This window comes from Fonsecaea pedrosoi (genome assembly GCF_000835455.1).
Source record: "Fonsecaea pedrosoi CBS 271.37 unplaced genomic scaffold supercont1.1, whole genome shotgun sequence".
Taxonomy (NCBI): domain Eukaryota; kingdom Fungi; phylum Ascomycota; class Eurotiomycetes; order Chaetothyriales; family Herpotrichiellaceae; genus Fonsecaea; species Fonsecaea pedrosoi.
Window position 1 is genome coordinate 3,822,307 of NW_013550615.1, and position 14,810 is coordinate 3,837,116.

At 52.8% G+C, this 14,810-nt stretch overlaps 7 protein-coding genes across 7 annotated transcripts; 4 read left to right on the plus strand and 3 right to left on the minus strand.

Moving 5' to 3' along the window:
• Nucleotides 1-269: 269 nt before the first annotated feature.
• Nucleotides 270-2,345, minus strand: Z517_01388 (uncharacterized protein; the record flags this gene model as incomplete). The annotated part of the gene is made up of 5 exons (XM_013434348.1): nt 270-1,017; nt 1,076-1,488; nt 1,552-1,661; nt 1,739-2,039; nt 2,088-2,345. The coding sequence occupies 5 exons, from the start codon at nt 2,343-2,345 to the stop codon at nt 270-272; spliced, it is 1,830 nt and encodes a 609-aa protein (XP_013289802.1).
• A 658-nt stretch (nt 2,346-3,003) lies between these two features.
• Z517_01389 (fumarylacetoacetase) lies at nt 3,004-4,585 on the plus strand (the record flags this gene model as incomplete). Its single annotated transcript, XM_013434349.1, has 4 exons — nt 3,004-3,108; nt 3,191-3,313; nt 3,375-3,590; nt 3,656-4,585. The coding sequence occupies 4 exons, from the start codon at nt 3,004-3,006 to the stop codon at nt 4,583-4,585; spliced, it is 1,374 nt and encodes a 457-aa protein (XP_013289803.1).
• Nucleotides 4,586-4,802: 217 nt separating this feature from the next.
• Z517_01390 (uncharacterized protein) lies at nt 4,803-6,208 on the plus strand (the record flags this gene model as incomplete). The annotated part of the gene is made up of 4 exons (XM_013434350.1): nt 4,803-4,854; nt 5,051-5,560; nt 5,633-5,831; nt 5,899-6,208. 4 exons carry the CDS (start codon nt 4,803-4,805, stop codon nt 6,206-6,208), a joined length of 1,071 nt encoding a protein of 356 aa, XP_013289804.1.
• Nucleotides 6,209-6,349: 141 nt separating this feature from the next.
• Nucleotides 6,350-6,835, minus strand: Z517_01391 (uncharacterized protein; the record flags this gene model as incomplete). The annotated part of the gene is made up of 3 exons (XM_013434351.1): nt 6,350-6,526; nt 6,583-6,636; nt 6,704-6,835. 3 exons carry the CDS (start codon nt 6,833-6,835, stop codon nt 6,350-6,352), a joined length of 363 nt encoding a protein of 120 aa, XP_013289805.1.
• Nucleotides 6,836-9,111: 2,276 nt separating this feature from the next.
• On the plus strand, nt 9,112-10,569 carry Z517_01392 (guanine nucleotide-binding protein subunit beta; the record flags this gene model as incomplete). The annotated part of the gene is made up of 5 exons (XM_013434352.1): nt 9,112-9,229; nt 9,321-10,033; nt 10,093-10,182; nt 10,237-10,333; nt 10,418-10,569. 5 exons carry the CDS (start codon nt 9,112-9,114, stop codon nt 10,567-10,569), a joined length of 1,170 nt encoding a protein of 389 aa, XP_013289806.1.
• A 1,751-nt stretch (nt 10,570-12,320) lies between these two features.
• On the minus strand, nt 12,321-13,062 carry Z517_01393 (uncharacterized protein; the record flags this gene model as incomplete). The annotated part of the gene is made up of 3 exons (XM_013434353.1): nt 12,321-12,854; nt 12,914-12,967; nt 13,033-13,062. 3 exons carry the CDS (start codon nt 13,060-13,062, stop codon nt 12,321-12,323), a joined length of 618 nt encoding a protein of 205 aa, XP_013289807.1.
• Nucleotides 13,063-13,814: 752 nt separating this feature from the next.
• Z517_01394 (uncharacterized protein) lies at nt 13,815-14,459 on the plus strand (the record flags this gene model as incomplete). Its single annotated transcript, XM_013434354.1, has 1 exon — nt 13,815-14,459. The coding sequence occupies one exon, from the start codon at nt 13,815-13,817 to the stop codon at nt 14,457-14,459; it is 645 nt and encodes a 214-aa protein (XP_013289808.1).
• Nucleotides 14,460-14,810: the final 351 nt, after the last annotated feature.

Here is a 14,810-nt window from a genome sequence, read left to right on the forward strand (position 1 = left end):
CCATTTTTGTACGAGTACATTGACAGCGCGAGTGTCTTCGAGGCAATACTAGGGCGTGGCCAGGTAAATTTGATTATTTTTTTTTTCGATCTACCGGCCTCTCATCCATTCTCACATTAAGCCAAAGATGGAATTTAATGGGAGTACAAGGGTCAAATGGAATCAAACACACAAGGCTCGGGACGAAAACCACTACGAGGGTGATATCATGGGCTGGTACCAAATTCAACCCACGTTCTCCCGGTCTCTCGAGAGCGGACTTGCAACCATCAAACGCGCCTCTCCGTCGCTGTCTCAGTGTGGCGACCCCGTTTCGCATGCAGCTCTTCGACCGGGGCATCGACCCGATAATTCATCGTCTTCTTCAGGTCGCCGAGGAACAAGCACGCGATGCTGCCCGCGAGACCGATTGGAGCGGCGATGGTGAACACCACCCGGATCGAGTCCGCGTAGGCCTGCTGCAAAGCGCTGAAGCCCTGGGCAGTGATCTCCGGGGTGGCGCCTGGGATGGTGGGCAGCGTGGCGGTCTGACCTGTCGTTAATGCCTCGAGGAAGGCCGGGATCGAAGAACCGGGGAGCCCAGAGGCCTTGGCGGCTGCGATTATATACTCGGGCAGGTAGCGTTTGAGCCGTGTGTTGAAGGCGGCCGTGAAGATGGCGGTGAAGATGGCGACGCCGATGGCACGTGCGGTCGTCGTCACCGCTGAGGCGGTCGCCAGGACTTTATGTGGGACGACAAGCTGTGCGCCACTGACGGTGAGAACGAGAGGCGCTCCAAAGCCCACGCCGGCGACACAAGCAAAGGCAATGGCGTTGGTCGATTGACCTGGTTGAACGGTGGCGAGCCCTACCACGCCTGCTGTCATGATCACGTTTCCCACCAGCAATGGCTCCCGAATCGTGCGGAAGTGAGTACTGGCGTAGCCCCAAAGAACTGTCGAAATCAATGCCGGGATCCAAGCCGCCTGGGATCGAAGAACGACGAGAATAGGATCGGTTGTGAAGAGGATTTGAGACCTGTGTACCATAAGAGTCAGCCGCTCAAAGTCCTTCTACAACAAGGCAAGGGACTTACATGATAGGATAAAAGATAGCAAAGGCGAATATACACAGACCTTCCACAAAGATCAAGAATGTGCACAAGATGAATGTCCTCGCGTTCGCCTTGCCCGCGCCGAAGAGATCGTGGTGCACAATGCCAGTCGTAGTGCCCTTCCACTCGTAGAGGCCGAAAGCGACGAGGCCGAAAATCCCAATGATCAACGGGGAAAGAGTGCGGGCGTCGACCCAGGTATACTGGCCGCCTCCTAGGCTTGTACCTGTGAGGAACAGGGTGAGCCCGACCATCAGGATGCCGCATCCAACAAGGTCAAGACGTCTGATTTTGTGCCAAAAGCGCAGATTGTCCAGCTCGGTGTGCCGTTTGGGAGGTCGATATGCGAACAAGACTGAAATCACGTTGGTGCCCCATAGGGCCGCCTGAAACCACTGGTGACATACAGTGTCAATGGTGTGCTGTATTTCTGTGATCTGGATCTTTCAAAGACTTACGTAGAAGTCACGCCAACCGCTGTGTGTATCGCGTTTAATGAGTGCTCCGATGGCCAACGGCCCTACCACGGTTGCGAGCAGCGCCGAGGCGTTCATTGCCGCTTGGGCCACTGATAGCACAGCGATCATCAGTTCAAATTTGAATTATGACTAGGTAAACAAAGTGTCAAGATACGTTGGAACTCACTGGGTCGCCATCGACGAGGGAGGATTTCCGCAGGCACAGCATACCCCAGAGGGACTGCTGCAAAGCCAAACCCGATCAAAATGCTCGCTCCGATCAGTCGGTAAATATTTTCTGACCCAGGCGCGATGCATGCCCCGATGAAAGCGATGGCGCAAGTGCCCACGAGAAGGAGCTTTCGGGCCTGGAAGGCGTCGGATGCGGTGGACAGGACAGGTCCTACAACCGCCTGGACCAGCGATAGAGCATTGACGACCCAGGTCTGGGTGGTGGTGTTGTGCAGGTCCGTTCCGATGTAGGTCAACTGGTGATGGTAAACACTTGTCACGGAATCCCCAGGGTGTTCACGTACCACTGCCGGAGGCCCCTGAAGCGCCAGGACCTGGGTGAAAACCAGCACGTTCATCGCAGCGAGGGCGATCCAAGTGCGTGCGTGAAGCTCAGGCTCAGCCTCTTCCTCATCAAAAGTGAGATTATCTTGGTGCTGCTCGGAATACTCCTCCTCCTGGAGCTCAAATTCGTCGTGTGACTTGGAGTCGGCAGCAATCCGGGCGGTGATCCCAACAGTATGGGGACCTGTAGGGACCGAAGTACCATTGTGAGCAGCCATTGTGGGGAGAAACTGTAATGCAGAGCGACTCCAGTGAAATCTGGGGGTGCCCAAGGTGGATATACAGGAGTAAATACTCATCCATGCTTAGCAGAGAATTCGGTTAGTATTCGACAGTGTCGGTCCTTGACAAAGCTCAGAAGACTTTGACTTTTTGAACTGCTAGGTCCACATCTAGGACTCAACTGTAGCCTAATGGTTTTCTGCATTCAATCCGGGGTACAGGGTACGTGGTACGGGGTGCTGTTCGGCATCTGGAGCTCGGTCCGTCATCGTATGCGAATAAATCCAGAGCAGGCAACACGGCTCCACACCAGTCCTATCGGCCCGACAGCAGAGCCAGACTGTACAAAGTATAGGTCCAAATGCGCTAGTCCTCAAATAGTATAGTCCCAACTAAGTATGGACCCACTGACTATCACGATAGGTATATGCTAATTAGATTTATCAGACTGCAACCATAGTCAGAACTACAAGTATGGTCATGGCAACCCTGCGGTCCGAGGTCAACGAGACTCAAGTTGACGACAAGTCGGCCTTGACACAGCACCAGCTGAGAAGACCGTTTTATACTAAACTGGTCTCCCGCTTCGCCAGCACCACTACCACAGTTGTTCTGCAGCGCTACCGTTGAAGAAATTTAGGAATTTTATTCATCATGGTCGCCGTGCCCTTTCCCGTGGAGCTTCCCGAGGCCAGCCCTTTCGGTCCACATAACATACCATTTGGGATTTTCAGCACACCGCAGGGTGTTGGTCTTGGAGTTAGTATCTTTAAATCCACCATCTTCTTCATTAAAAAAAAAACCCCCCCCTACTGATGCGCCTTGTAATTCGATTTTATAGACCAAACCACGCGCTGGAGTGGCGCTCGGAGACTATGTCATCGAACTCCATGAGCTGGCTCGACGCGGCGTGTTCGATGCCCACCAAGACACTTCAAAGATCTTGAGACAGGTCTTCCTCGAGGTGACTGTGGACATTCCATTTTTGAGCTCTAGGTCATGGCGTTCCTGATACCTTTCGCCAGCCCACATTGAACTCGTTCGCGGCATTGGAAGGCAGTGAAAGGAGATGGGTCCGACAGACAATCATTGAGAATGTCACAAGCGAAAAGTCAGTCCTCTTTACGGATCAAGACCTGAATGAGAAAGCCTTTGTGTTGGCCCGTGATACACAAATGCACCTACCGATGGACATCACCGACTACACCGACTCGTTTTCGTCTCTCATTCACGCTGAAAATGTGAGCCGGCCCAGTCTCCATTCTCCAAATATCGTCCACTCTCACACTCTCTAACTCGTCGCCAGTCTCTGAAACCTCTGGGACTTGACCTTCCGCCGGCGTTCAAGCTCTATCCACTCGGATACAATGGGCGTTGCTCCTCCATCTTCCCATCGGGTCACCAAATCCATCGGCCGAGTGGATTTTTCATCAAAGAAGGCGAGACTCAGCCCGCTTTCCAGATCTCGCGGAAGGTGGACTTTGAGATCGAGCTCGGGGCCTTTATTTCCAAGCCGGTCCCCCACGGACAGACAATCGACGCGAAGACCGCGGCAGATCATATCTTCGGCTATGTCCTCCACAACGACTGGTCAGCCAGAGATATCCAGCCGTACGAGATGCCTCCGCTGGGGCCGATGCACTCCAAGGGCTTTGTCACCACCATCTCGCCCTGGATTGTGACTGTGGATGCGTTAGCAAGTTGTTGCACAGGCCCGCCGACATCCAACGCAACTCCGATCCATTCGTCACTCGTAACCGACGAGGCGAGTCACGGCGTTTATGATATTGAGTTTACAGCTTCAGTGGCTCGTAAGTTTGTCGTGATTTTCTCCGTTTTTAGAAGCATCAATGCTGAAATGTCGCGAATAGGTGGTGGCAATAGCCCCGTCGAGATTGTCCGGTCCAACTACCGCCACTCGTACTGGAGCGTTCCACAAATGATAGCATACCAATCCTCGGGGGGCTGGGGAATCAACACGGGTGATCTGGTAGCCAGTGGAACCGTCTCGTCTCCAGCGCCAGAGATCAAGAAAGGACTCGGCTCGTACGGATGTCTCCTAGAGTGCTTTGCGCAGCAACACGAGTTGCCTGCGGTGGGTGGCAAGTCCATGTCCTGGCTCGAGGACGGCGATGAACTCGCCATCCAGGGCTGGTTCAGGGCGGCTGACGGTAGGAGGTGTGGGTTTGGCAAAGTGTCGGGCGTCGTGGTGCCGGGTCCTTCGTGGCCCTCGTAGAAATAGCCTGTAATTCGGGGTTGGCAATGAATATCATTGAATGAGGCGAGCGAGCGACAACTGGTTCTGTGGTCGACATTGAAATGCTTGTTTTCAACATGGTAACCGAAATGGCCGAGGTCAAGCTGCGTTCTTTTACCCGCCATACAAACCTTGAAAATCGAACCACGTTATATACGAGGTATGGTTGCTTGAAGGACTCGGATATGGTGAATCCATGTCTGTCTCGCAGAAAGTTGTCTTGGTGTCAAGAAAAGAACAGAGAGAGGGTCTGTAGCTCGCTTGATCTTACATGAATCTGTCTTGAGGTCTGGCTGTACAGATATAAAGTCAGCGAAGAATTCCTCTGAGAAATATTAGAAGCAGCTCGAACCTGAAATATCTCATATACTTAATCTCCGATCTCGAAGCCAATACAACAAGACCGGAGCGTTGAAATGGCGCCACCCTGAGTCTTGTTGACAGGTGCCAACGGGCTTATCGGAGGTCATCTCCTGTCCTTCTTCTTGGAGAAATCGTGCTCGGTGCAGGCTGTGGTTCGATCCGAAGCCAAAGCAAAGAGAGTCACCAAGGACTTCTCCGGCTATGACAGGTCGAGGCTCGACTTCTCTATCGTGTCCGACATCACGGCGCCGGGAGCCTTTGACCAGTGCATCAAGGACGCCCAGCCCCTCGACGCCATCATCCACGTCGCTTCCCCGTTCAACTTCGCCGCGGTCAAGTCATCTGGTGATTTCATCGACCCGGCAGTCCATGGCACGACGGAAATCCTGAAGTCGGCCGCAAAGTACGCGCCCGGGCTCAAACGACTGGTCATCACGAGTAGTTTTGCGGCCATCGGGAACCCACTGGATCTCCAAGGAAATGGGAGAGTGTATTCCTCCCAGTCGTGGAACCCTGTGACCAAAGAGCAGGGATACTCGGGGGATGTGAACCTGGCGTATTGGGCGAGCAAGACCCTGGCAGAGCAGGCAGGTGAGTCGAGCAATTCTGTCAAGCGTGATCTTCTGTCATCGTTGCCAACATCCTGACTGACTTTGCACGCAGCTTGGGAATTCGTCACGACGGAGAAACCAGGCTTTGAGCTCGTCGTCCTCAACCCGCCCATCGTGTACGGTCCCCTCAGGCACAGCATTGGTTCCGTGAGCGATCTGAAGACGTCACACGCGATTCTTTGGAGGCTCATGAATGCCGGAAAAGGCGCCCTGTCCCAGATGACTCTCCGCATATCTCTGTCGATGTCCGGGTAAGTCACCACAATCTGTCTCATCTATCCATGGCTCGGCGCCCGGCTAATTTGTCCGTTTCTACAGGACTTGTCGTTGGCACATTATCAAGCGGCCTTTGCTCCCGGGGTTGGAGGCCGGAGATTTCTCATCACTCCCTGGCAGTAATAGCAACCAGGAAATCTGCGACATTTTGAGAAGGGAATTTCCGGAGCTCGACGAGAAGATCCCCCTGGGGAATCCAGGCCAGCATGCCTTGCCTGCAGGCTCGTTCAAGGTCGACAATTCGTCGTCGCGAGAGGTGCTGGGTGTGGCGTATCGGCCATTCGAAACGACTGTCGTGGATACTGCAAGGAGTTTGTTGGGGGTGGCAAAGACATTGACGGCAAAGGTGTGAGATGGGGGACAATCGACATCTACGAGCTGCGAAATGCAGGTGACGATAGTAGTAACATTGAGCTGAGGATAGCGAAACAATACAATACATTTAGATCCCGTCCCAATCCTTCACACGGATTCACATCGTGTACATGTCGCACTACTGAACAAATCGGCCTCGACTGGCGAAAGCGAGTGCTGCCCATCCGGCAATCAAGCACATACCCCCAAGGGGAGTCACGGGGCCCAAAGCCTTGAATCGCTGAGGATCCAGAACGAGCAGGTAAAGACTCCCACTAAACATTGTCATCCCAGCGGTGAAAAGGGTGGCGGCCACCTGGGGGAAGAGGAGATTTTAGAATCAAGGACCCCATAAAAGAGCGCGGATACTACCTTGTTCTTTGGGGCCACTGCTGCCGTCAGGAGGAGGACTCCACTGTGGATTAACTGCGTTGGAGGAATAACGTTAGAAAGTGATTGTGACCTTTTTTTTCTGTCATCCTCGACGAAATACCTGGTATTGAGCAGCGGTCGACCAGTTTGCGAGCCTTGCCGGATCACTGATGTGTCTTTTCAGCCCATGGGCTCCAAACGCGCCAAAGATAACCGAGGAGGCGCCGTAGATGCAGCCGATGGTCCAGAACATTGTGGAGAGCGATGAATCAAGCGACCAGGAGAGGACAAAGCAGCTTCGGAAGGCAAGCAAAAAATACCCGGCAGAAGATGACCAGAGAGTCGCAGTCAAAGTGGCACAGTGATGATGACCAGTGAGCAGGAAGTGTGTGGCGTGTTCCTCTCAGTCACGGTACAACACACTTTTTGCCAGGTTTGGAGAGTTTGCCGAGTTTGCAGCATTTGCATTTCCGGCACCAGCATTCACCGAGAGACATAGATCCACCGTTTCAGCGAGATCCAGATTCGCCATCCTCATACAAATAAGAGCTGCAATTGAGGAGAAAGTTTGTTGTCTGCTCTATTATTGGAACAAGCTGTGTTAGCACCTGATCTGCATGGTCGGAGCTGGCACAAGACACTATCAGAACTCCCATCTGCGACTGAATTGACGCCTTGCACGAGGGGACTGTGTGCAGTAGCTTGCCCCCATTGAATGAACCTTGTGTCGGTTCGAAATGCTTCCTTTTTCGAGCCCTTTGCTCCTAACAATTGTTACTATGAGGGACCTTTCCGACTGTTGTGACATTCATCACTGTTAGATTAGCGAAAGCCACGTGTGGTTCGTAATAGAGACGGAGGGATCAGGAGAGTGCAGATCCTCCTGACTAAGTGCTTAGGGGACACCTGCGTTATAAAGAGACTCCGTCTTCATGAATGCTATTATTCAGACAACGTGCGCAGAGAAGATGGCTGGTATCGCAGGTGGACAATGCCACGAGAGTTGACAGGAACAAGCACGGACGTATGTAGTGGACACAACGATAAGCCCGTGGGGATGATGACCAACCTAGTGTCGCTAGTGGACCGATGGTGGGTGTGAGGATCAGCGTCCAAGTGCTTTTGGGATGGAGAAAACAGGACCAGGCTGAATGGGAGGCTCCATCTCTGCCTCCTTGCTGCAATAGCGGATCCCGGTAGTAGAAAACGGGGGATTCGGGCGTTGCACCAACTGATGACCATCTCTAGCCCATATTAGACGCGGCCGGCCAATTTCTCTTTTGCCAGAGTTGTTCTCGCTTCCCAATTTTGTCCCCAGTTCTCAGGCGGGTTTCTGCATGTTGGATTGGCAACTTCATATCCCTGGTCTGCCTGGGCTGAGGCGCCGGTGCGCCTCTCCGGAGCTTGAGGGCCACCCGGCACTCTTCCCCCGGCTTGCTCAATGTAGGACTAACGCAGCAATGGTTGCCACCATGAGAGCCAGTAGCAGTGAAGACCAGCCAAGGGGGAGAGGTATCGTTCACTAGGATCTCGTTTAGGAGAATTTGACATGTTTTTTTCTCCCACTCTTTTTTTTTTTTTGGCTTGCCTATGTTTCTCGGCCGTGTGCAAGACCCCTATGTGCTGCATTCGAGATGGTTGACCATCAAGGCTAGATCGGGCGGGGGAGGAAGTCCCATCAAAGGAACGGTATAGGTAGATGGTGACAGCGACGATCTGTGACCTGTGCTTGTAGAGCCGAACAAGATGGTGCACCTGACCCGAAGCCGAGTAATTGGATTGTGGTGATGGTTGGTGGTTGATGTTTGAAGTTCGTGGATTGTGTGTCCCTTTGTCACTCCTCGTACCGGTAGCAAGACCCTCGTCCTCGTCTTTCGGGACTGTTCAATCCCTGCCTTGAGTTCGCCAATTGAAACTGTCCGTAGTGGGCAAAGAACAGGGGAGTCCAACCCCCCGAACCGACACAAATCCCCACTTGGAGTTTAACGAACCAGACACCAAGAACCAAGAGTCAAAGGAAGAGTCAAAGCAACCCCCCTGGTGCCCCGAGCCCCAAGAAGCCAGACCCGGACCTCCCAACTGTGGCATCCATTCCTTCTGCACGCCTTCCCCCAAAGACTGCCCTTTTTCAATTCTGTGACCCGACCTCACCACCACCAAAGCCCTCGATTTCTACCACTTCCTCGTCGACAACTTTCGCCGCTCTGCAGGCAGTCAGTTGCTTCGTCTCCTCTCCAAACATCCCATCCCGATTTGCCTCCCTCTCGCCGTCGAACCTGACTGCACTCTGCCGCAATCCCGAACTCTCCCAATCGCAGCTCTAGTGGCCCCCCCGTATTTTATCCACCTCGTCCCTGATACCTCGCTCCTCGGAGCTCCTGCGCTCGTTCATCGCGAAACTTGCCTCGACACCGATCAGACATCTATCTTGCTGTGCGCGTCGCTCTGGCGAAGCTGAGCTTTTGACGGCTGACTTCCTTGCGAATAACCCCCCTTAAACCCTGGTCCGACGAGGGCCCGAGCGGCACCATGTCGACCGACCTTACCGGAGAGCAGATGCAGGCCAAAATCACAGCTGCCAGGAGAGAAGCAGAGGGCCTTAAAGACAGAATTAAACGCAAGAAGGATGACCTGGCTGATACAAGCTGTAAGTCGATGGACCTGTGCATTGAATTCCTATCAGGCGCAGCCTACTTGCCCACCACTTTCTAGATTGCTAATCAATCGTGTTTCGGCAGTGCGACAAGTCGCTCTCAACAACACAGAGGCCTTACCTCGGATAGGCATGAAGCCTCGAAGAAATCTCAAGGGCCATCTCGCCAAAATCTACGCCATGCACTGGTCAACAGATCGCAGGCATCTGGTGTCGGCGTCTCAGGATGGCAAGCTCATCATCTGGGATGCATATACCACTAACAAGGTCCACGCTATTCCCCTCCGTTCCTCGTGGGTCATGACCTGCGCATATGCCCCTAGTGGTAATTACGTCGCTTGCGGTGGTCTCGACAACATTTGCTCAATTTACAATCTCTCCACGAGGGAAGGCCCGACGCGTGTGGCTCGCGAACTGTCTGGTCACTCTGGATACTTGTCATGCTGTCGTTTTGTCAATGACCGAAAGATCATCACTTCGTCCGGTGACATGACCTGCATGATGTGGGATATCGAAACCGGTTCCAAAGTAACAGAGTTTGCAGATCATTTGGGGGACGTGATGAGCATCAGCATAAATCCAACCAACGCCAACATATTCGTGAGCGGCGCCTGCGACGCTTTTGCCAAGTTATGGGACGTCCGAACCGGGAAAGCCGTTCAAACATTTGCTGGACATGAATCTGACATTAATGCCATTCAATTCTTCCCAGATGGAAATGCATTTGGAACTGGCTCGGACGACGCCTCCTGCAGACTGTTCGACATTCGGGCAGATCGAGAACTGATGTCTTATCAGGTAAACTTCTGAATCCTAACGGTGTTCTGTTCCCGCGGATTGGCTGACCTCTTTCATAGAACGAACAAGTGCTTTGCGGTATCACGTCTGTCGCTTTCTCAGTTTCTGGCCGGTTACTCTTTGCTGGGTATGATGACTTTGAATGCAAGGTAAGTCCCGCCCGAGCAGCACCTCCTGCTTGAACCCACTGACGTGAATTCGAGGTCTGGGACACTTTGCGTGGTGATAAAGTCGGTTCATTGAACGGTCACGAAAACCGGGTCAGTTGCCTTGGAGTCAGCAACGACGGGATCAGTTTATGTACTGGCTCTTGGGATTCTCTAGTAAGTTATCATTAGTCTTTATTGACCAGTCTGAAGAACTCGACTGACGTATTGCCTGTAGCTCAAAATCTGGGCATGGTAGACATGGCTTGGGAGGAGGATATACTTTTGTTCCAACAGCGGAAATTTGACTCAAATGTCATCCTCGACGGGGCGGGCATCATCAACCAAATCACCTTTTTCCTTATCAACGATCGCATCGACAGCTTCTGACGGGTTCCCTTTTCTCTCCCCCCAAACTTGACTGTTACGCGAACCTGAGGGCTCATTTGATTTCTCACACAACCCCTTCGAAATCATTTACTGGATAGGCTTTTCTTGTGTGTGGACTCTTTCACAGGACTGGAGGAGGGTTTGCTGGTTCGCTTTTGTTCTTCAAGGCATTGGCAAGACACACTGCGCACGTTGTTTCCTATCCACGACTCTTATGACCGGACATTGGTGCAATTGGAGTTCATTCTTGTTCTCCTGTTTCGTGTCTAATCTTGACAAGCACGGTTTCTCGAGCACCTCTTGTTTGCCTCAAAACAACTGAACAGAAAGTCAGCCTCACTCGCAGATCAGGCGAGCGAAGTGCAGAGCAGAAGAAAAAAAGGGGAAAATTCCCAAAAATGTGAAATCTGGATATCGACAGCCTCATTCCTCTATTCATGTGCGTGCGTTGTCTTCCCAGGATGACTGGGGAGGCCGAAATGAATGATGTGGAAGGGAGCGAGGGCGAGGCACAAGCACCGAGACGCGATGTTATAGAGATGCTGAAAAGGGGATTCGGCAGCAATGGGGAAAGCACGCGACCATTAAAAAAAGTTCTCGCGTCTCAAATGTTTTTTTGTGTGTGTGTGAATGCGAATCGATCACAGCGAGTTCCAGGGTCTTTTTTTTTTCTAGTTCGAATTGCAAGGGAAAGGGATGAAGGCAAGGCAAGGGCAAGGGGCAAGGGCAAGGAAATGGGCACGAGGGAGTCTAATCTGTCTGTCTGTTCTGTCCGGTCCGGTCCGTCTATCAATTCAGTCTTTTTTGTCTGCGCTTTTCTGCTAATTGGGAAGAGGGAGAGGGAGAGAGAGCCTCCTTTGCCGAATTCCATCTTCAATCTTCAGCCTTTAGTGTCTGTCTCGTGTCTTACCTACTCTACCAAGTGTCTTTTTTCCATAACGTTTCAGCAGAACAGGACCGGACGATATAGAGCAGGACGGGGTAGCGCACGGGTCCGGCCGGTCGGTGGTCTCCCGTCAGTGCTCATGGTTCGTGGTTCCATCACCTCTTATCCCCCATCCCATGGGCACCCGCGGGGCAGTGTTCTGATCTTGGGAACTTGGGAGGGCTTCAGTGAAGGATGAAAACAGTACGAGGTACGAGGTACCGAGTACATCTCCATGCTCTCTCGCGCCCTCTCTGTGTTTTGGTGGGACGGGCAGATCGATTTGCCGGCCACGCTCTCCGAATATCTCTAGAGTACCTCGCACGTGACGTTATGTATGAGCCACTCGGTACATGGACTAGCTATAGAGTGTTCACTCATACACTCGTCTCAGTACTTACTAGAACAGGAACAGGAACAGGACTATTCATGCTTCAAGATTGAATTGCTGCTGTAGTTGTATATCTGTACCAAGTACACGCTATTCCCGCCCGCTTGCTCCACAGACCTCCGAACCAGACTCGAGAATCAAAGGCCCTGCAAACCATAGAACCAAGTATAGAAAATGTTCCCCCGATGAGTCCCGGTACACCCGGGGCTGTCCACAGCATGAAGTGGACAGAGCCTCGAAAGATGCTACCGTATCTCCCCTTCGTGTTGCCCGGGGCTCACTCTGTGATCATCATTCCAATAGATGGGAAGATCTCTCACAGGGAGCTTTCCGAATCGCCGACTCGGTCACCCAGGGCTTGACTCATCCAACCCGTCATCAATTCCTTCCAAACAATCCACCGGGGACTGGTCATGAGCTACCCCAAATCATCCTCTAACAAGCGCACCCATCTCTCTCTTGATCAAGGTTGATGTTGATCGGATCCGAAAAGTCACCACCATATTCCTCGCTCTCTTCTTGTGTCAGCGCGTTTCTGGCAATAACTTCAAACGCCTGTTCCACGTTGATGCTCTCCTTTGCACTGGTCTCAAAATATGGCATTTGTCCACGACTCTGGCAGTAGGCATGTGCTCTCTTTTGCGACACCATCCTCCGCTCTTCACCCAGGTCAATCTTGTTTCCCAATACCACAAAAGGGAATGACTCGGGGTCGCGGGGAGAAGCTTGGATGAGGAATTCGTCGCGCCAGGAATCGAGGGTCTCGAATGACTTTGCAGAGTTGACGTCGTAGACGAGGACACAGCAATCTGCTCCCCGGTAGAACGCCACTCCGAGCGACTGAAACCTTTCCTGGCCGGCAGTATCCCAGATCTGGAGCGTCACGATCCGATCATCGACGGTGACTTCTTTGGTCAGGAAGTCGGCGCCGATCGTGGCTTTGTAGGAGGTGGAGAATTTCTTGTTCACCTGCGGAAAGGTCAGAAGGCTCCGTTTGAGGAAGTGAGGGCGTGGAGAGAGCGCCGTACATATTGGTTCATCAGACTAGTCTTGCCCACACCACTATCGCCTAGAATAATGACCTGCGCACATCCCAGGTCAGTTGGGTTGATTGAGATGCGACAAAGAGCTGCGCAGACTTGATTACCTTCAACAGCACCTTCTTCCTCGACGCCATAGCTACCCTTAATGTGTTTGTGACTTGTACTGTCCCCGCGAACGTCGAGAAGAGCAGGGTCCTCGGACTGGTGTGACAGACGCTGCTGGGGCGGCTCGGTAGGATTTACGGCGTTGATCTGAGAGGTAGTTCGTGGGTGGAAAGTCACGCGATAGGTCGATTGTTGTTCCCGAGGTGTTACTTGTAGTGCAGAAGATGTGGCTGATGCCTGCGCTCTTAAGTCGTCTGACCTGTGCAAGGCAACCGGGAGGTGGTGGATGTTGGGAGAAGGGTGTTTTGAAGCTTGGGAAGTTGAGATGGGGAATGGAGGATGGAGGATGGAGGCCAGGAAGGGCAGCGACAGGTCGATCGGGGATCGTGGGTGCGTGGTGCGTGCGGTTGTTCTAGTGGGAGCCGTAGTGGTGGTTCGAGTCCCTCGTAGGCGCAGCTGTATCGTCTCGCCGTCATCCACTCTCTCCCTCGTCCATCTCTCCCAGCCTCTCACACGCGGACTTGACGGCCCTTCCCTCTTCCCTCCAACGTCCCAGCATCCGGAAGGTCAGCCGGGGATGAAATACCCCCGTCCAGGTCCACTACTCTCTGTCATGTTCTTTTGTCATTCTTTTTTGGAACGCTTTATGATTTCTGCTGAACGCGTTTCCTTGCCTATAGATTTCTCGTTTCCTTCCCAACTACGTCCACTCCTTTTGCCTTGGCTCTTGCTTTGAATGGACCGCCTCCAGAATGCCCCGTGTTAGATGATCAGGTCAATCATGGCAACATGGAAAGAACAATATCTGGCAGCCTTGCACGCCCGAGATAGCGTGGAAAAGGCCAATCTGCCGCTCTACGACTACTGCACCAAGCTGGCAGACGAGAGGGCCGAGTTGCAGAAAAAGGCCAGACTTGCTGAGAGGGCGTCGTCTTCTGAAAACACGCCTGCACCGGAGCCTGTCGCATCTCCAGGATGGGGCATAAGGAGAGTCACCTCCCCATCTGTTCAAGGGACCCGTCCGGACTCTCCTTCGGCAACATCCGCCACCCTGGCGCAGTTGAGGCAAGACCTTTCCAAAGCCCAAACTGAGCGTGCGGACTTGCAATCCCGCCTGGATACCGCACTCCGCGAGCTCGAGGCGCTGAAAGGAAAGTCCAAAGCCGACACCAAGCGCATCACACAACTAAATGCCTCCATCTCACAGCTGACTATCAAGCTGAGAGACCGCGATGAAGAATTACGTGGCAAGGCAAAGTTGATAGAGGATGTTCAGGACGAAAACGTCACGCTGAATTTAGAGCTCCACATGGCCGAGGAAAGAGCGCAAAGGTTTGAGAAGGACAATAAGGAACTCGTCGAGCGATTGATGGCGATCAAGGGCAAGGAGGCCGACATGATGAACGAAGAGGGCAAGTTTGGATGATTCGAGGACTCGATTACAAACCGACGTCTGCTTCTCTTCTACGACTCGGCCTGGGAACTGGGCCACAGATGTCTTGAAGAGGGCGAGCAGAATGCTGTGCCTCGTCCGCAGAATCCTCAGTGGTGTGTGCATCTTCGAGAGGCTCACAACCGCTGCTTCCCCTTAGCCTCGTCACAGGTATCAGGATGTCCACCAGGCCAGGTAAAAGAGACGGGCTATATCTGCCACACATTTTGCCGGAACACCTACAGAAACCCCGAGGAATGGTAGGCAACCCACACCTCTACGTCTTGCTTGATTGGATCCGAGTCATTGACAACCGGATGATACAGGGTGACATTCTCAAGAGCC